The sequence below is a fragment of the Manacus candei genome, unplaced genomic scaffold (genome assembly GCF_025592945.1).
Source record: "Manacus candei isolate 608988 ecotype Guabito, Panama unplaced genomic scaffold, ASM2559294v1 h1tg000056l, whole genome shotgun sequence".
In the NCBI taxonomy this organism is placed as follows: Eukaryota; Metazoa; Chordata; class Aves; order Passeriformes; family Pipridae; genus Manacus; species Manacus candei.
This window is the reverse complement of record NW_026138104.1, coordinates 501469-523081: the sequence shown is the minus strand read 5'-3', so window position 1 is coordinate 523081 and position 21613 is coordinate 501469. Positions and strand designations below refer to the sequence as shown.

Sequence of the window (21613 nt, the reverse complement as noted above, 5' to 3'; positions counted from 1 at the left end):
CATTATTCCTCTGCAGACCTTCCATGGAACCTCTATCTAATCTCTTCAGTAGCTGTTCCACAACAAAGACGTGTGTGATGCAAATTGCTGTGTATGCTGCCATCCCTGTAACACTATTTCAGTATAGTTGTATTTTTTTTTCCAGCTCTTTATGTCCTTCGCTTGTTATTTAGTCTCCATGTATATGATTGTCCAGTGTCTGTGTCCATGTATTATGAGCGTCAGTACTTTAGATTCCTTCACTTTCTTGGACTTCATTATTATACAGATTTCATATCAAGTCCCTTGGACAGATTTGGCATAGTCCTTTCACAGACTGAATAGCTCTATGGCTGCTGTTTTTATTCACATTAGTACTATCTCTTTGCTGTTCATCATTATCTGCTTGTACATTCCTTTAGCTGTAGCTATATCCCATACTCCTTTGTTTTATACCTTATACAATTTTTTCCCATCATTTTTCCCCTGTTCCTTCATTAACAAGACTATTTTTCAGCTATGCTTACCTCAGTCCTAGTTTGTCTTGTAAATGAAGATCGGATACTTGGTTTTGCTTTTGGTTTGTATTTAGAGCCTTTGGAAGAACATTCATGTGCAGATTGAGTGTGTATGAAAGTATAACCAGATGACTCAAATGCGCTTCCACTTTGCTCTCTGACTCCCACTCTCCAAATCTACAGTCCCCCTCAGTAGGTGGGCTCTTACAGACTTTATAGTCTCGTTAGATTTACAGATGCTATTAGGGGTATGGTGGGGTTCTCTTATACATCCCCAATTTATAGCTGGATATATTGGAGAGTCTTCCTCAGATGGGGTTCTAGTTGAAGAAGTTCAATTGCAGGGGAAAAAAGCCAGTTCTTTGGAAATTCTGCTGAAGTGTAAATAATAACTAATGATTCACTCTGGCTGTCTGTTGCAGCCAGGGCTGTGCAAACACACGGAAGAAAATAATTTTTTGCCAGTGGCTATAAATAATAGGTGTTTAGAACTCCATCACGTACAGCCATTCATAGCATTTAGACTTAGCCTTTTGATAGTTAACCAGCTTTGAACTTATTGCACCATTCTGACCAAGAACATGCAGGAAGTGCATGTAGATATATCTTTATTCATACACGGGTGTTGAGACATGTTTAAGTCAGGTCTCTGAAATTAAAGGCCTCCTCAGTGACTAATGTGCACAGAACCACTAATAGATCACCTCAGAGTGGAATGTTTCTGTCCCAAGTTTTTGACCACCACATTTACTTAGGGAGTTTTCTGCTTTCATCCACTGGGATGAAGACTCCACCTAAAGGAGGGTAAGAGTAGTGGTCCTGTTTCCCTGGATTATCTTCTAAGAGTTGTCCATACTGGTTTACCTTGTGCCTGGAATGGTTAGAGGACTTGGGAGGTACGAGGGAGAACCAAATATTAGTTGTCTGTCAGAGCAAGAGAGTGACTCTGCCAGTTGTATAGGGACCAACTTATCTTCCCTTCACAGGAATAACCCTTCATTTCCTATGTTTTGAAATAGATATCAAGACAACAGCTGTGAGAAAAGGTGATGAATATGTCATAAATGGCGGTAAGATGTGGATTACGTCTGGGAGCCAAGCAGACTGGATGTGCCTGCTGGCAAACACCAGTGAAGGACCTCCTCATCGAAACAAATCTCTCATATGTCTGCCAATGAATCTACCTGGTAATAACACATCTAATTTGATTTTATTGGTGTTTTTTTATATACCTAATACAAGAAGGAAAGGTGTTTGACAGGTGTTTGACTGCACCCATAAATGTTAGGTGTCATACAAATTTGATACTGAATTGTATTTGCACACTTCTATGAAAAAATAGAAAGGGGAAGAAATTTAAATATTTTGCAGACTTCAGCTTGTGACTCCCAAATAATTTTACATGGAGAACCCTTTTCACCACCAATGAATTTATAGATGCTTTTAAGATATGTTTGCATGGGAATACTTAATAACCATATGAAAATAGAAGGATAAAGAATTTAAAGATTTCAAACTTGGGAAATACCTCTCAAAATAGTTCTAATCCCATACGCCATTACCTTCCTCCCAGGAACCCATTAGCAGATCTGATGCTGTTGGGGTGGGTTTACTGACCAGTCGGATTAAATGCTAGAAGGATGCAATGCTGTGCTATGTGGGTGGTCCTGATCTTCCTCCGATAACCATCCTCCACCACCCAGCCTGATGGGCTTGCTGAAAAGAAGTGCAGGCATACTGAGTGCTTCATGGCTGTGCTGTGCAAAGGGATCTTTTTGCCAGGGCACTATCAGTCTAAATTACAAAAACAGCCTGTGAGTTAAATGTGGGCTGGAGCAAAAGATTCAAATATCTTGGAAGTAGGGTTTCTGTTTTGAAGAAGACTAATAATTTGGGTGAAGATGTGGAAGAAACACATCCTGATCCATGGGTACACTTTTCAGTGGTACACTCCACAGTGTCTGTTCCTGAGTAGTCTGCAGACCTTGCAGACATAATATGCTGTATGCATGAAGGACATTATTCAGAGGATGCACTTAAGGTTGTAGTAGTGGGGATCTTTTGCAGTTTGACACCTGTTCAAAAGTTTTAAAATCTTTTTGGTAGTCATTCATTTTAATATTTAAAATATGCAATGTATTAATTTATGTAATATACAATATATTTAATACATAATTTAAAATTTAATGTTGTTTTAATATTGAATAATGTATATTATTTTACATAGAAAATATTTAAGCTTATGGCATTTTTGTTAATTCAGTTCAGAGTATTTTACATACAAAATATATGTCATTATTGGCATTACGGGTATTTCACATGTAGGAACACCACCACGGCAGTGATGTGAATGTGATATGTTCAGATTCGACTGAGAACAAAACCCAGGTCTCCAGTGTTGCAAAAGAGAATGATGAGAGCTTCCTAAGGGAATGTCTTTTAAGTGAATTTCAGTATGGAGTAAGTCGAGCAAGTGAGTTGCCCTGGGAATTAATCAAGTTCTGAGTGGGTTGTGTTTCTACAACCTCTGCTCATTTGGGACAGGCTTTGAATGGGAGCTCACAGGAGACGGACCTGAACTGCTTCACTAGTTGTAGACTGTCCTTACCGATAAATGATCAGTGAACATATAACTCAGAGCCAGAATCTCCCTGAATTTCCAGGTAAATTCACTTATCAGATTTGGCTGCTGCTAAGTGAATGAAGTCCTTCTTGTGATTTTTCATGAAAGGGTCAGAATGCAGATGCAATACTACTACTCTCAGATCAGTCTCCCTAAAACAGCAAAGCAGCTGACCCACTGTCAGTGGCAAATCAAATATGCAGAAATTGATTTACAGGTTTTCAGCTACTTTACCTATTCCAAAAAGACACATGAATTGTTCTAACTTTAGGAAGGGGAAGTTTTTAGATCTCACAGCCACAAAGCAGACCTTCTTTACCTGCATTAAATAGATTTAGAGTAGAAAGATTGCCTGATTGAAGCTGATCTGCAGGAAGCGTAGAAATCTTCCTAGAAACAAAAATTGCACTCCTCAAAGTGTATATTTTAATTCTAATGTGTGATATAGACATTTTTCTACAAAAGGGTCACTCTACCAAGATTGATGATCTTTTGAAATGAAGTATTGAGACAGCTGATTGTGCTCAGTGGTGAGTCGTATCAGTGAGGTTTTTCAGGAAGCTCCATCTGTTTTGATACATCCTAAGGATGTCTGTTGGCCAAAGATTGTACTCTGTGGAGGGCAGCAGACCAAGACTTACAGGAAGTGTCTGGAGGATATCACCGAATGATGCACTTTCAAACGTCTGTGGATGTATGTGTGTCAAAGCTCCAGAACAGCTGCAATGGAGGGCAAATGTCTGACTCACTGCTGCAGTCACCAGCCTATATGTCTGGGTAATGAATGATCCATCATTTTTCATGAAAATCTAAATAATTTCATACTTCTATGATGTGGTGGGGGAACAAAAGAGAAAAAAGTTTCAAGTCTGAAAGCAAATTATTAATTTCAGCAATTGATAGTTCATTGGAGATATGAAGTAGGGTTTGCTTTGTCTAATTTTAGATGTATACACTGTCTATTCTGAGGTGAAGCAAATCATGGTCTAGTTTGACAGAGACTGCTGAATACATTTCTCATAAAGGGAATTTCAGTAGCAGCAGTGTGGATGCCCAGTAGATATCCAAATTAGGTGAATAGTCCTCATACTTACAGTTTCTTTAAAAAAAAAAGCTGAATTTTTCATAGGAGGAAAAATAATCTAACAAGTTGTAAAATGTCTGTGTGTAAGGTATATAGACAAATGGCTTGTAGCTCTAATCTGGTAAGTATTTGTCCTCTGAGCCCTCAGATAGCACTAGAGTAGGTTGCAAGGAGGAGTTAATAAAGAGAAAAGCATCCAGGAGAAGGAAAAGAGCACGTTTCTCAGGTTGCAATTTCAGACATGTCTGTTTCCATTTGTAATGGCACTAAATGGTGTTAGGAGAGAGCAACTGCCTTTCTCGTGAGATAGAATATAGGAAATAAAAGAGATTGTCAGGTGGCTTGAGGAGTGGGAGAAAATGAAAAATCAAAGATGTCTGGGAAGAACTTCCCAGGAAGAAATAGAGCAATCCATCTCAGTGATACTGGTGCAAGAAACATAAATAGCTCTGTTAGAATGCTTTTAGTAAGTCAAGCACTTGGCCTTAATAAATAAAGATTTTTTTGTTATTGTATGTGATTTATTTAATACAGACAAATTCCAGGAGTTATCTGGGCATGTACTGCTGCTGGTAATTTTTCATTTATAGTACCCCTTATGAAGAGAAGGAAGATAATTAAATGAAGTAAAGGAAGATTTTTATGTCCATATGTTGGCCAAAGAGATAATTATGTATCACTGTCTTCCAAAATGTAAAGCCTGTGCTAGCAACAGAAGGAGTATTATAGGAGGCTGATGCAGTTTGGCCTCCTTCTGTGAGAGAAACATGAATTAATCTAAGAGCAAGTGAAACTGGTGGGGTATGACAAAGGAAGATACTGCTGGATTCATGAAACTTGAACACACAACCCAATCTGGAAGAATTACAAATAGAAATTATTAGCACATTTAGCTAGTTCAACCAAACCTGTTAGAGCTCTCCTCAACAGTTGTTGTTGTATGTGGATCTGGGAAGAAAACAACAGGATTGATTTAGTAATATAAGAACTGGCAGCAGTTGTGCTTTTTCCAGAAGAGACCTCAGTAAACCACCCACTAACAAGAGCAGTAAGTGCATGTTCGTACGAGTGAGGAACAGTGATTACATAAAACCAGCTGGCTTTAGACCAAAGACATGATCTTTGAGACTCTCAAAGAAACCAAGTAGTAATATTCCAATGGGAAACAATGTTCCAGAAATCATTTGGGCCTGTAAATGGCTCAGTATGTGGTTGTTTAGCTCTGATTTTAATACAGAAACAAACCATAAATGCTTTTTTGGCTGACTGGGTGCAAATTGCTGGATAATTTTCAATTCAAGAGTCAAGAATTTTTTTACAGCTGTCCTGATTTTCTTCCCACATTGAACACATATCAAAGCAAGTATTCCTAACTCATAATCTGTTTACAGATTGGTTGGCAGGGGAAAATCTTGAGTGAAAATTGTGGATGTCTATGTGGACCTTATTCTGAGAGCAGTCTTGGCATTTGGAAATACTGTCAGTATTTCATCTCTGTGAAGAGATGAAACTTTCCACAACCTTATTCAGTGCAGCCAGAGAGTGAATTTGAAGGAAATGACTGCCAACTTCTTCTGCCTGCAAAACCAAAGTGATTTTCACACGGCTGAAAGCCTCTTATGAGTAGAAGTTGAGATGTCTACATTAGTTCAAAATAGATGTTCTCTGAAATCCAGGAAGGATAGCAAGGTACAAACCAGTACAGAGGGACCACAACAATCTGTGTGGTGACCAGCTCCTACTGAGCCATGTTAGAGAGTAGTAGAGGATTGAAAAAGATAGAATAAAGAGAAAAATATTAACAGAATACCTCCTCATCACAAAACTAATTAGAATACTATGTATGTGGATACCAAAAAGGCTTGGTTTTCTGCAAAGATACACATGTTGATTTGGAAGACAGTTTTTCTACGTATTGACTTGGCAGTTGTAAATTAGCAGGTTTTGCTTGATATTTCGTGCCTGGTTGCTGTCCTTCTTTTACCTTTGAACCATTCTTGGCTTTCATCCTGAATAATTGCATTAGCCTCAGAGAAACAGGAAGGTAAAACCTGAAGGCAATGGAATTGCCACAAGAAAACAGTAGATGCCTGTTAAACTCTCATGGCACAGTGGTATAAGCCATGCTGACGTCTGAACAATAGGAAGAAAGAGCTTGAAGCTATGAAAAAACAAACAACAGGAAGGAGTTCTGCCTGGTGTGATGGGATAGCTGAACTCTTACATAGACAGACCTGAAGGAAATGGGTTCATCTTCAACAGACCATTGCATGTGGGGTCAGAATCAGTGCAGTGTAGGGAGGTCTCTGTGGAAGCAAACCCCTCCACAAACACGTCCACATGAAAAATCAGAGGAATGAATAATGATCACTGTTCCAGAAAAAATCAGGGTGGGATAGAAAGGGGAGAACAAATGAGGAAGAGAGGGAAGGAAGAGGATTTCCAGAGGGAGAAATTCTCTAGTTGCACCTTAAAACATAGCTCTATTTTTGTCATTATTGAATATTTCTCTACTGTTTCACAGCAGTGCAGGCACTCAGCAAATACTGCCAGATTGAATTCCAGCACTATATTACAATGCTAGATAAAAATCAAACATAAGCAAATAAATAATGCATTGTTTGGATATGTGCCTGAAGTGAGATTATTATGACTAGTAAACATTTATTATTTGGGGACATAATGAAAAGTGGGACCTTTACAATTCAAGTTTTTGATTTGCTGGTTAAATAAAATGGAAAAAGTCTTCGAAAGGGGATTTGGACCATTTTACTCCAGAATACTGTTGGGTTTTTCCTAAAGGTAGGTTTCACTGTAGTCTTGGAACGTACCTTCACATCTGCAGACTTTTCTTTCTGAAAACGCTGTACTTGTTCATAGTGCTTTCATTTTTTGAGGCCTTTCTAATACCCCTTTTTCTTTAGGCATTCACGTTGCTAAAAAGATAGACAAACTGGGCATGAGATCATCGGATACAGCTCAGATCTTTTTTGAAAATGTAAAGGTCCCCAGCAAAAACCTCATCGGTGAGGAAGGAAAGGGTTTTACATATCAGATGTTGCAATTCCAAGAAGAGCGGCTGTGGGGAGTAGCCACTGGTAAGTCATCATTTGCGCTTCTGCGGCTGGGTAGGGACACAAGGGTCACTCTTAGCATGACTAACAGCACTTTCCTTTTCTTGTAAGCTGCAATGATATTTTACGACCTGTTTTTGAAATCTGTCATAGCCTAGATACAGACAACCTTCAATTTCTCTAGAAAAACCTGAAATAGAAAGCATTTTGTGAGGCATCACAGAGGCTGTTTTGTTTCCTTCTCTTGGTGCTTCTCTGCTGATAAGAAAATATGGCATCCTGTTATGTTTGCTACAAATATAGTGCAAAGGCTAACAAAATACTGGCATGAAATAGAAGGACGTTGACTTCTCCTGTAGTACAGTAAATTATGATATTTATCCTGGATTTTAGAAATTTAACTTACTGGCTGTGTAAAGAAGTGTCTCTTACAGGATGCCAGAGCTTTGTTTTTGCAGATCTGTTTTACCTCTGTACAGCACCAAATTGGTACAGCACCAAATTCCTTTCCCTGAAATTATGTTTTCAGAGTTTCTGTTACTCAGAACTCAGGCAGTACTCAAATCCATGTACTTGAGCTGTATGGCTTGTGGATATTCCAGAAAACCAGATCCAAGTGCGGATGGTCCATTTTCAACCTCCAAACTTTCCCCCTATCCACCAGTGTTTGCTTCTTGAAGTTAAATATAATGTGGTTCACGGTAAGAAAATTGTCCCTCTTTAAATTTCGGGGTTGTCTTAATCATGTCACTGTATTTGTGCTCTTACGCATTCCCTGTCTCTACTGTCTGTGTGTGGCTGGGGAATTTGGAATACTAAGAAGTGGTGTTTTGATTCAGTGAGCAAATAAAAAATGACTCTCTGTTTTGAGTTGATCCCAGACCAAATATTTTGGAGTTCAAATGCTTTAAAACAAAAATCTTTGGTTTGAGAGCCTGAGATAAATAGGAAGCCTGAGAGTAGTTTTAGCAAAGGACTGGAGGTTACACTTGTAAGGGATGTCACTGCAGGCTCAGGCAAGCCAGAGATGTGATCCTACCACTGGTCCTGTTTTAATCAAGGAGTACGCAGGCTGCGAGGATGTGCATTGTGCATTTTTATGCTTGGTTTGAAGTCTAAATTAAACAAACCATCAGAAGCTCTGAGTTGCAGTGAGTCTCCCCAGGCAGCAGAGTAGCTCGCAGCATTAGTCATGCCCCAGGCAAAAGTGATGCACACTAACAGCGTTGACATACAAAGCCTGGCAGGTTAGATCACTCCTGTTAAAAACACTGACAGCTTGGTACTGTCCAGCCTTGCACAACTGCCTGGCAGTCACCGTGCTCTGCCAGGAAATGGGACACAAGATTTCAATTCTTCTTTTTCCCTAGAACAACCCAGTGGAAGCAAGTGAACCCTTACCTTGGATGAGCAGCCTGGGAAGGCCAGGGAGAGGCCATCAGGGAGGAAGAGCCCTGGAGCTCACCAAGAGAGAGGGATCTGCCTCCTGCAGTGTGCTGGCTACTGTGTTATACCTTGCTGAGCCCCCTGCTTTTGCTTTTATCCACTCTCTGATATAAAATGCATGAAAGCACTGGGAGCAGGGACAAGACCTATGGTTTAGGCAGAGTTCCAAACTTTGGGGGCAACCATTTGTGGTAAACTAGAAACCCTTGTTTAGAAGGGAGCCCAATATTTGATCAGTGAGATTTGTTACACCACAACATCTAGCTGTTAACTTCCACTCCTGCAAATAGTTTTACCTATGTCCAACCATGAGTGTTTTGCTGAAGGCTCTCAGATGTGCAGAACAATGTACGTGCCTTCAGTAATTTTGTGATTAGGTCTACATGTTTAATCCTCATTGTCGCTTCTTCCCCTCAGAATGATGTTTCCATTCCTTCCCAGTTCATGGCTATTCATGAAACACTGAAAATTGTCAGTCTGCTTTTAAACACTTTCCAGATCAGTCCTGGCATCCTCACTTTCACTGCTTCCTAAAACTTGGAGAAGGCAGTTGATCACCATTCTTGTCTACCTTTCGTTTTTGGGTGTAGTTTTGTTGTGTTTGGTTTTTCTTTGTTGTTGTGGGTGGGGTTTTTTGGTTTGGTTGGTTGTTTTTTATGTATTTTTAGTTTCAAGTACCATGTGCCCCAGCCTTCTTTTTATTAATTATATTCTTTGTGGCCAGTTTCCTTCTTCACTGATTTTTTTCTTTTAAAATGTATTTTTGGTCGAATAGATTTAAAATACAGATGGAAAACTAACTTCCTGGAATCGCAAAATTTGGTTCTAGGTGTGGTCTTTCCTTCTGAGTGACACATTATCAAAGACATTGGTCAAAGTCGCTGCGTTTCTTGCCTCATGGAAAGAGAAGAGCTGCCACATGTGTCTGCCATGTTGTGACACTCAGTAAATACTGTCCATTTGAGGACCTGTTGCACTGATCACAGGAAAAGAATGTTGCTATGACAAGAAAGCAAACAGTTGTTCTGTGAATTGCTTAACTTGGAGACAAAGAGGGTGTCTCAGTGTCCGTGAAAGAGCAGAATGGCACTTTTCTAATTACTTCTATCTGCTCCTGCAATCTCAATTTTACGAGCACCATTGAGTCATGGCCAGTAACCAGGATGACAGGTCCTTTTGCATGGGCAACACATGTCCTTAAGAGACAGATTGCTCAACTTAAGAGCTCACTGGACGTTTCACTACAGCCACAACCTAAGAAAAATATATCTATTTCCTTTTCTTTTGAGAGGAAACATAGCAAAGCAAAGCATCTTTACATTGAGAAGAAGTTTCAAGTGGAAAAATATAAGTTGGATGGAGGTATGAGGAAAAGATTATTTTGCATTTGGCAACTTCCAAGTGCTTTCACAATTCTCAGCTGTGTGGTAGATCCTACATTCCTTAGGCTGCCCTAGAGTGAGATTTCCTGCATATGCTGTCAGGTGAAACCCATGGGGCTACATTTGTCTGATGATGTAGAGAACACTTTATGATGAAAAATAGAAAAAATGTATGGGGGAAAAAATTCTTAGGGAAAATGGGTTTCAGTGTTGTGAATGGCATTTCTCTGTACTGGTATGACCGGCAAAGTATTGTGTGCTGTTATGTTGCACAAGGCTGTTGGCCATCATGGTATTCATGACCTGCTGCATTTCATTGCTGTTTGCTGCACAGCTAGACCTTGCCATGTTAGAGCTATGTTCATAGCTCTAAATACCTGTAGTCATATCATCACAGAATAGTTTGTGTTGGAAGGGACCTTTAAAGACCATCAAGTCTAACATCTTGCACTAGACCAGGTTACTCAGAGCCTCATCCAACCTCCTTGATGAGATGGGACATCCACAATTTCTCTGGGCAACCTGTTCACCACTTTCATCATAAGGATTTCTTAGACTCATAGAATGATAGAATGGCTTGGGTTGGAAGGGACCTTAAAGATCATCTAGTTCCTACCCCAGTACCATTCTTCCTATGTTCAGTCTAAATTTACTCTCTTTCATTTTAAAACCAGTGCCCCTTATTCTATCACTACTTCTGGTAAAAAGTCACAATCTTTCTTGCAAGCTCCCTTTATATATGGAAAGGCTGCAATAAGGTCTCCCCAGAGCCTTCACTGCTCCAGGCTGAACAACCCGTACTCTCTCAGCCTGTTCTCATGGGAGAAATGCTCCATCCCTTTAATCTTCTTCAGGATCCTCCTTTGGACCTGCTTAGTGTCTGCTTTGTACTGTGGGCTCCAGCTCTGGATGCAGGTGGGGTCTCAGAAGAATGGAGTAGAGGAGGAGAATCACCTCCCTTGACCTGGTGGCCATGCTGCTTTTGATGCAACCCAGGGCAGTCCTAAGAAGATTTTCTCTGTTTATTTCTGTGTGCAAATGGTAGTTCCTGGAAAAAGCAGAAGGGCAGCTAAGGAAATAGGAGGTTGGATCAAAAGGGGCAGGAAGGAGGCAGTGAAGTGGAGAGATGGACACTATGGGAGCAGTCTTCTCAGGACCCTGCTCTGAGCCATGATGCATGGTGACAGCCTGAGCAGAGATGGGCCAAAGCCCCTTCATGATCTTCAGACCTTTTGCAAGCAGGACCTAAACAGTTGTTGTTCTGTTCCCTCCCATCTGGTCCTGCTCCTTCCTCCTCTTTATTGTTTCCCATCTCCTCTTTCCCTGGTGCTGGATGCTGGGAACCACACAAGCTGTGCTAGAGCACCTTGCTCTGACAGATCAACTAAAGATTGTCCTTATCCCTACCGCCTTCCTTCTGCTCTCCTAGCACTGGCACGTACAGTTTAGTTTCCCTCCCAGCAGCTCAGACTCAGCTGTATGCTTCCCAGGTTTTGGTCTGGGGGCAGGGGACAAGGGGTACCTGGACACCCCTTCCTGTTTCTTTAGCATCTCTCAAGCTGGAGACCATAGAAATACAAGTGAAAAAGCTGTTGGTATTATACATACCACAGTGTTGTGTGACATAATCCTTTGGAATAACAATATTTCTGTTCAAGAGATGTTCCTGAAAACAGAAATTTAGTTTCCTGTCCAGAAAAGCAGCATTAGTGTGGCAGCATAGTGTAATAACACAGAAGAAATGAGGACATTACTGTATATGCTCTTTTGAAAAATAAGCATTGAAGCTAGTTGTATGAGAAAGAAAGGGAAAATACTTAGGAAATGACAAAAGCTGATGATTATGGAGTGTGGGGACATCACGTGAAAAATGGTGCTCTGTGGAAGAGCTGGTAAATGATCATGGCACGAGGAAATTGGTGGGATGTGGAGTCTGCATATGAGAGCAGAACAGAGATGAAATTTAAATAGAGGTGATCTTGAAAGCAATGCAAAAAGGAATATCAGCCACATCAGGCTCCTGTAAGGGACTCTCATGTGAGTAACTGACAGGTAGGAAAAGGGATTTTGTAGTAGTCCAGGGCTCGGTTCTATTTTGCATTTCAGATTCAGAGTTTTGTGGTTTAGACTCTAAATGTAAATTGAGGTGGATATGCATATTTTGAAAAGAGAAAATATGACCCTTCTTACACTGATGGATTTGTGAACTGTCACTGCCCCTTGCCATAGGGACATAGGCCCACATTTGCCAAACAAATTTCTCCACATATTCAGCACCTGCTCTTATCCTAGCTAAGCTGCAAGAGACTGATAGCCTAGTCCTTCACTTCAAGGCTGGCCTTGGAAAAGAAACTTCTCCCTTTTCTTCTTGTTTAAAATGGGGTGTCTTTCAGTTTGTGCAAAGAGAAGCAGCAAACTAGTTCTCTTGCTTTAAAGCAGCGTCTGCCATCTCTCTAACCTGTTTTCCAGCAGTATCCTATTTTGATTCTGTTCCCATTAGAAGAACTATTTAACATTTATTAAAAGTGGCTGTGAATCTTTTCCCTTCATTTCTATGCTGGAATCCAATTACAGAATGCAGATATAATAAGCAGTAAATTTGTGTTCCTTGATCTTGGAATAGGTTTCTGCCTTCTCCCTGAAAGCTTCCTGCAATTTACATTTCTACAGCATCCCTCACTGAGCACACTACACTGTCTGCCTTCAGATTTTTTCAGGGATTGTAACAAACCCTCAGGACACGGGCAGAATGGAAAGTAGGAGTTACCACAGGCTTTTGCTAAGGCCCCAAATGAGGCATTAAGGATAAAGTTTACATACTCATCATGATGTACTGCTTTCTATGACTTTCCTTCCCTTCTATCCACCTCTCTTGATTCTCCTCCAAGTTTTGGCAGTTTGGGGCTCAGGTGAGATAGATGTCTTTAAGGTACAAGGAGGGCTTTTTTCAGAATTGAAGTTGTACCCCAACTAAGTGTGTAGAACAACTTGCTTTAGAAAACCTTATGTATTGGTTATACAATGTGAGAAAAACATCTTTTTCAACAAGAAGCTAAACAACAGATCTGGCTAAAACCGTGTCTTGTTCTATGCTTTGCTTCTTCAAGTCCTGACACCACTGGAAACTATAATACAAGAAACTGTTGACTACACCCGCCAGCGGAAGGTGTTTGACCAGTCTGTCCTGCACAACCAAACCGTGCACTTCCGCCTGGCCGAGCTGGCAACCGAAGTGGAGCTCCTTCGCTCGCTGCTGCACCGTGCTGTTGGTGAGCTCCCACATCTGCCTCCCCAGATGTGCTTCTCTTCATGCAAAGAACCTCATCAGGCTAAAGCAACACAGGGAGGTGCTTTCCAGAGAGGCAGGCTGTGGCCAGTGACTCCTTTTTTATCCTCTTTTTTTTATTAGCTCTGTACGTAGAAGGAAATGACGTGACAAAATATGCTTCCATGGCTAAGCTAAAGGCAGGACGTCTGGCCCGTGAAGTGACTGACAGCTGTCTCCAGTTTTGGGGAGGAATGGGATTCACCAGTGAAGTTCTGGTGAGCAGGTTTTACAGGTAAGCAAGTGGTGAAATTTGGCCTCTTAAACGTCCTGCTAAAAGATAACCTACTTGAAAAGGGCACCAGCTCCCAGCCAGTGTGAACGGTGTTGTTCTACGGAATGGAACGTCACTGATGTGTGTTGTGGATGCAAGGACACACAGTGCAATTGATTTTGGGGTGATGTGTGTCACGACACAGGCTGACTATTCCTTTGCCAAATCTTGGTTTTGCATTACAATTGTGAAGTCTGAACTATCCACAGGTTGGCTTAGATGTCAAATAAACTCAATATTTTCCCTGATGGTCCTCTGGTATCTGCCAGACAGTAGAACAAAGGAAAAAAGGGCTAGCAGCAAGTGATTTTTTCTTTTCTCATTGCTTTTTGTTTGCTTGTAGTCTTGATTATAAGGACAGAAATAAACCAGAAGCTTTCTTCCAAAATGAATGAAAATCAGCTTTATCTTTTTCCCCTCATGTGTGTGAAACTTGAGTTCCCCACTTGGCTTCTGCAGTTGTCTTTTCTGATAGCAGTCTCCACCTGGTTAGTCACACCAAGTACTGTGTGAGACCTATGAGACAGGTAGTTGCTTCCAGCAAGTTGTTAGACCATTAAAATGGTACAGAGGCCTTTTTGCAAATTAATTGAAGTCCCTTCAAATTTTACTCTATATCTACTTAGAGCATAATTCTCTCTAAGCAAACAGCTTTCTTGGTAGCTTCAGGAAAGTTCTGGCTCCAGTGTCTTATGTTCTGTAGATGGACCAAAATGCAACTTGAATTTTCTTGCAGTAACAGGTTTGCCCTCAGCCCTTACATGCAAAATACCTAATCAAAGGTTAGCAAAATAAGTGGTTTAGCTAGTTGAAAGTTTTGGTAAATGTATCTGTGTAAAGTGAGAGCAGAACACTCAAAAAAATCTGCAAAAACCTTGTTTCTTCTTAGAAGGTTGAGTTACTTTTTCTATTTTAATAGCATTTTATGAATAAGAATGCCATTGTAGTAAATCAGAGAGAACCTCAACATTTTTTGACTTGTGGATTCCTGAAATTTCCTAGTGAAGGTACAGACTGTTTTATGGTGGTGGTTTTAAGCCAGCTTTCATTATGATGGTTTTTCTTAGTTATGTTATTCATAGCCTCTATTAACAGCTAATGGTCCCTGGTGATGGAGGTGTTAAAAGCTACTGCAGTAGGCACTCTGAATAAAATGAATCTCTGTCTTGAAGCACTTACTGTAAATGTTGTAGTCTGTACAGATTAATGTGTATGTGCTATATATAGCTTTGTTTTGTCTTAAGATTTCCTAGCCCAGCATAGCATTGCTAGCTGTGAGCAGAGGTTTTTTCTGTGGATTCCAGAGTGGTTTCCAAGTAGACCAGCACAGTCACATTTTTCTTGAGGAGAAATCCAGAGTGTTTCCTATTGGTATACGTGATCAGCTGGCTAAAGAAACATATCTTTCTGCCTCTAACACAAACACCTTTATAAATGAGGCTGAAGGTGGTAAGATATTTATACTCTAAACTGTTCTGTGAATCAGTAAAATTCCATCATTGAGTAACCAAAGGTCCAGGAAGGGACAAGTAGAGTATTACCTAAATAAACAATTACAAGTTCAAGTGAGAATCTTGTTAATCTGTAACGATAAGCAATGCAGCAACTTTCCCAAATCTGTTCTTTTCAGTACAGCAGTTTGAGTAACCATTCACGTCACTGTGATATTTCTTAAGTAGCAGCAGTATAACTGCACAGCATGACATCTAGCCCTAATGCACAAATATTTTTGTAGCATAATCCTCACAAAGTTTCCAAGGAAATGTTGGATAGTCTTTGACATGTTGGGCTCAAAGACTTCTCAAAAGAACACACAGCACAATGCATGGTTAGTGCATGAAGTCTTTGAATTTTAGTTATTACTGTCGGTCAGAGAGAATTAACAGAAATGGAACAAAACTGTTTGCCAGATTACTTTATTCATTTCTGTCATTTTAATCATGAGTATTTTAAACCTTGTGGAACAACTGACATTTCTTAAGTGCAGTATTCTCTAGAAGGCATAAAGAGAGCTGCTTCACCATGTAGGTGCCTATACTGGGCTGATTTTATATATGTAAATGTTTATTTTCAGTTGTACGAATTCTGATAAGGAGAATGGGTTTTTAAAAAAAGTTTAGAGCCCAAATATCAAAGGGTTTCATAGAAAAATAAAAGCCAATATAAAAGCCAATATAAAAACCATAAAGAATGGACTTTCCAGCATATACCCTACTAGCAGGATTCTAGAGAAGGAGAGCACTAGCCTGGAGTCATGATTGTTTATTTTTCTCTCCCTTGTCTGAAAGGCCTCAAAGACATCATGACTTGGGAAAAATCAATTACTGAACAAACCCATCATCTAATGAAAACTCCAGTTTATGAGAGATCAGAGGGAAGAAACCTACTAGTAGCAAGTTTATTGCAATTTTTCAGATTTAAAGAGTTTTTAAAAATTTCAGGTAATGATCTAATAGTGATTATAATACTAATTATGTACACTTCAATTGTTATAGGAAGAACTTGTGTGGCCTTCTTAAAAAAGTTGATTTTTTTTTAAATTAAGATAGTGACTAATGTTACTAATCACCATGTCTAACTGCTGCCAGTTCTTACAAGTTTTACTCTTGTGGGCTGTGAGGGGAAGAATGCTATCATTTCTTTACTTGCTGCATTGTGAAAGAATCAAGAAAGCAGCAGTGAAAAATATTGACTATTCATGTGAAATAGAAGTGTAAGTAGCATTGCAAATGCACACAGCTGCAGAACAAACATAGATTACAATTTTCCCCTGTTATTGCAATATGAAGTTCTACCTGTAACTGAGGATAGTTAAAAAAACAAACTTCTGTACAGTTTTAAGTGGATTTTTTTATAAGTAATGCATTTCCTTCTGTTTTTGTATCTTTCACATATTTAAAAAGTAATTTGAAATATTCAGTTTATTTTTTTGTTTATAGTCTTTCTTTACAAAGAATCTCTAAACTTGAGTGAGTCTAGACAATTGTTTTTTTTAATCAGTTTTTGTCATTATAACCATTTATGGTTATACCAAACAAAATGAAACCTATCCATCCATTTCTGCTGACAAAACCAATTTGCTTTGAAGTCTGTAGCTAATTGCTGAGATAAGGCTTAATATCAATTTCTGTCATCTGTGAAACAAAATCTGTAGTTTCAGCCTTTTTTTGCAGAGGCTTTGAGACAGACAGATGCCTGTCTACCACTTTAACTTTTATGAGTATCTTGACAGGGAATTTAGGAGATAAAGCACATGACACCTAGCTCTAAGATGGCAAATCAAAGCAAGCAACTGTACAGTGATGACTTTACAGCAGAGCTACACTCCAGAGCAGGCCAAGGTGATGCCCATTTCTTCAGCTAGGTCTTCAGAATGTCCCTAAATGGAAAGAGCAGGGCCATGGGAACTAGCAGGCACAGCCTCGGGTGTGTGGGCTGTGGCTGCCTGGCCAGAGACCTACTGTACTGGGTGGCATCAGCTCAAACTTCTCTCTGTGGATCAGTCTCCTTTAGATTTTGCTTGATTTGGACAGCCTAAAGGCAAACTAGCTGAGTCTGAAAATTGAAGAAATCACAAAATATTAAGCTTGAGGGTGCATCAGTATATTTTGTGGAGAAAAATCTTGCCAGTAATGCAACCTAAAAATAGTAATTGTTGAGAAAAAAAGGGTAAACATTTTGTAATCAAGTGCAATTTGTGCTGAAAAGAAGCAGTGTAAAAAATGTCCTTCTGGGAAGCAGTGCTACTCTAAGCCACATAAACCTTGGTATGGATTTACCAATGGCCTCCTAACCAGGGAAGCAGAGAGCACCACTCCTGAGGGACTACTGCCATGAAGCCAGGCTACTAGGGAAAATCAGGGCTCGAGTCACCAAAACTTGCTGCCTGCTTTACAGGCAGTGTAATGGACATGGCTTAGCTTGTGCGAAGCAAAGGCTGAATGGCCCTCAGAACGCAAAGGGGTCAACATCAGCCAACAGAGGAATGTTAAACTGCGGACTATATTGGATTATACTGCTCAGAAACACATTCAGGCTGTAAATTAGAGGGTTCCTAATAATTAGAATAACTTTGTTATCTGACAGCCTTCAAATTAGGATAGTCCAAGATTAAAGGGAGCTTGTTTTTTCTCCTCAAAGCAGTGCTTGACACATTTCTGAAGGCTATATGACATTACCTATGGAGATGGGAAACATGATTTGACAACACAGAGGGTTCTCTTTGTTCCTTTTGCTACATAACTAGAAATTATTGATAACCTGGATTGAGTGGGAATGGCTCCTTATGCTCCCTTATAAGTGTAGTTTTTTAACTCGGCTTTTAAGAATTTTTTCTTTGTCAAAAATTTGGATTACTTTTTTAACATGTACATCTCTTGATTTGGTTGAGTAGGATAAGTCTTATAATCTGTAGTGAGTGTATCAGATGCATAGCATTTCCCGAATGAGAAGAAACTCTTTGCAGGGAGTGTTTTAGAGGGATAGAACACAATAGCTGGATTTCTCTCTTTCCTCAGGCTAACTCCCACTCTCTCAGCATTCAACAAGCAGCTAGAGGTTTGGTCCCTCAGAATGACACCTTCACAAAACTGCATGGTGTATTGCAGGCTGGTTCCTAACTGTCCCTGGTCAGGGTGAAGCCATGACAGGTTGGTGCTCACCTCAGTGGGGCTGTGGTAGAGCAGGACTTGCTGCTCTGTCATGAGGCAGTAACAAGGCGATGGAGAAATCAGAAAGCAAAGTGTCACTGTGCCAGATGAAAAGATTCTAGAGGTAGCTTAAGTAAAGCAATTAAGTTCTAATATTTATAGGTATTAAAATATTTATGTGCCATATTAACTATGCATTATTGATATAATATAAACTATCAAACCAAAAGCATACAGTAAATAGCTGATATAAAAGCTTACTTTACTATGTCTTCTTTCCCAGCTTCCTTGCAGTTCCTGGCAGGATAGCTGGTCCTATGATTTTGTTTTCTTATTCTGAAAGCCTCTTTCCCAGAAGATTAAAATCATTTGAGTCTTTTGTCATCTTGATCTGGTTAAATTAGGAGAAACCTTCCACCCTGTCTCCCCAGGAGAGAGATCACCATTAGTCACTTCTCTGTAGATTATATAAGAAATACTCCTTATCTCACTCCTACAAAAACATAATTACTAGGAACTTTGTAAAGACACACACATGCACAAAACATATGTGAAAGGTGTTTTATTTTTTTAAAACGTGTCTTTATACATGACAACCTGACTTGTCTGTCACACACACCACCAAACCCAGTGCCCATTTCTAACATCTTATAGACAAGCCACGTGTCCAGGACTCCTGCTGCAAATGGAGGATTCTTACTGGCATCACAGAGGAGTCCTAAGAATTAGTTACTTGCTGGTGCTACAGTGAAGATGCAAAATGCTGAGCATGGGCAGGGGCTTTCTGCAGCTTGACAAAGCAGACAACACTGCAGCACTAAGAACAAGTAACCTACCACTGTTCCAGCTCTGCAGCCTTCAACAAGGCCTGTAGGAAGGTGGGGAATCTTCAGATTATTAAGTAGAGGTAGTTTAGAACTGTTTTGGTAGGTTTTTTTGTTGACGATGGTGGGTTTTAATTCTCCCCAAAGGAGAAAAGAAATTTGTGAGTAAAGTTGCTTGAGGTTGCAGTATTTTGCAATCTGGCTAGCACAGGAAACTTAGGCAATACTGTTAGAGATGACTCAGTGATGTTAATGGCAGGTTTTAAATGACTGTGATTAGATATATCAAACTGAAAGTAAATATTCTTGGAGCAGCTATTCCTTTTTAAAGCACAGCAGCTTTACAGACTATATAAAACTATACTAGAATACTATACAACACTATACCACTATATAATACATATGTGTTCTGCTAGGTCTCACATTAGCCATTAGGGAGACCAGGATGCTTACTGGTTAAAAAACCTGAATGAAAATTGTACCCTCTCTGTACGATTCTCGTGTACTGATTGACTCTTATTTACCACACAGTTCATCAAAGTTAAGGGCTGCAACACTTTTTGCTGCTGGCCCTGGAAAAACTCCCTCCCCTCTTAAAGTTCAACTGCAGGCTTAGGCACCTACCGCTTTGAGAGAGGACCAGCAGGGATATTGAGGGAAGTATCACAGACACCTCCCCAGGAGGAGGCAGTGGATGAGGTGTTCTGCAGGCATCTGGAATTAGTATGACACATGTAGGTAATCTCATCGGGTTTCCCAGCAGAAAACCATCAGAACAGCATGCACATGTTTAAATCTACTCTTTATGTTTCTACAGAGACTTGAGATTGATGTCAATAGGAGGTGGGACAGATGAAACCATGCTTTCCATCATATGCAAATACATGGAAATACTTCCAAGCAAGTGAAACAGCTCCACTCTTTCTGGAAAATTAGGACAGCAAGAGCATGGCTTGTGCTGCACACTGAAGGTAAACAGCCAGTGCATTTTGAGTAGAAAACTTAACGGTAATTTTGTCATCAAAATGCACATCCAGGTCTTTCAGCATTACCATTCCATGTGTTCTCCAATGTCAAAATTCTGGTGATATAGAGCAGCCTGAGAGACTGTAGCCTCCTGCAAGGTATTTTTCCAGGATCCATGCTAAGCACACAGAAAAAATGTGTTCTTTAATCAAGCTTTATCTACATTTTAGAGCATCTACGCCACCAATTAAGAAACAGAACTTCTATATGGATACGGCTACAATTTCATTAGTAGTTTAATCTAATTTCAGCGTAGCTTTGCTTTTAAGACCCGTAATTAAGGCACAAATGATTCTCTGCCATGTCCAAATACTACAACAGTGCCTTTGCTCTCAATTACAGGTACCTTCCCTATCTTTCACTTCTAGCAAGCAATCATGACAATGAGCTGTGTCATCTTTGCCAAGTTCACATCAACTCTGTCATGGATGTTTGGTGATGAGAGTAGTGGTTGATTTTTATTTGCAGAATTCCATAATCAACTCTTCAATTGTATCTGAAGATTTTGGAGGCCTGAACTTCAGCAGCAAAGTACCATGTTTTGTGCGTAATTCTTAAAGAAAAATATTAAACGTGTTAATATGAAAATTGCGTGTAATTACTTAAACTCTTCCTAAAACAGTCATTTAAGCCAGAAGAGACAGCCTGTATTATGGATTTTAAAAAAAAAAATTGCCCCTTAAATGCAGCACCATTTCCAAAAATTATACTGGTATTCTACAATAGAGAAGAATGTATATGAACAACACTAACTAGAATAATACTACAAGACACTTTATTTGACACTTCATAATTATTAATGGCAACACATTATACAGTATTTCTAGAAAAGTCTTTCAAAAATTGTAGATACAACTTGAATATCTAGGAAACTTAATTTTTTTGTACGTTAAACTCACTAATATAATAGCTTCAACGATTAGAAACTATTTGGTGAGCCAAAGCTAAGTCTTCAAAATAAAAAAAACCTTACTGTGACTGCACCTCCAACAGGTGCATCATAACTTACTTTAATATAAAATTCAAAATATCTGCCCTTGTATTTCAGGCATCATGCAGTGTAAATCTAGGGACCATCACAAATTGAAAAGTAAACATCCTAATGATAAAAGTTTGTGATTCAATGGAATCATTAAGTTCTGATACTTTAAATATAAAGAAAACATTTGTACTGTGTCCATACTGATTGATCCCAATGATCAAAGGCATTTGCTTAAAAGAGATGTGTAAGCATGATTTGTCACATTTGAATTAAAAAATAAAATCCAGTTTTAAGTAACTTCTCCCCAAAATACCATTTAAGCACACAGTTTAAGCTACTTAAACACTATCAGATCTAGCCACAAAAGTAATTTTTGGTGGTACCACTTTTACATTTGTTAGCTTCAGGCCAGCCTTTTAAAAATCCA

At 39.5% G+C, this 21613-nt stretch overlaps 1 protein-coding gene across 2 annotated transcripts in view; it reads left to right on the top strand.

Annotated features, from left to right (window-relative positions):
* The window catches only part of LOC127477632 (probable acyl-CoA dehydrogenase 6), a 76300-nt gene extending 55508 nt beyond the window's left edge, over positions 1-20792 (top strand). The window contains exons 5-10 of one of the 2 annotated variants that reach the window (XR_007906993.1): positions 1517-1684; positions 7129-7302; positions 13214-13375; positions 13516-13666; positions 19996-20149; positions 20547-20792. Coding sequence is in view for 1 of the 2 variants with exons in the window: in XM_051802187.1 (XP_051658147.1) it covers positions 1517-1684; positions 7129-7302; positions 13214-13375; positions 13516-13666; positions 19996-20086 (746 nt within the window). In the remaining variant the exon portion in view is untranslated. Of the gene's footprint in view, positions 1-1516; positions 1685-7128; positions 7303-13213; positions 13376-13515; positions 13667-19995; positions 20308-20546 lie in introns of those variants that run through there. The other variant, XM_051802187.1, reaches the window with a different exon arrangement.
* Positions 20793-21613: the final 821 nt, after the last annotated feature.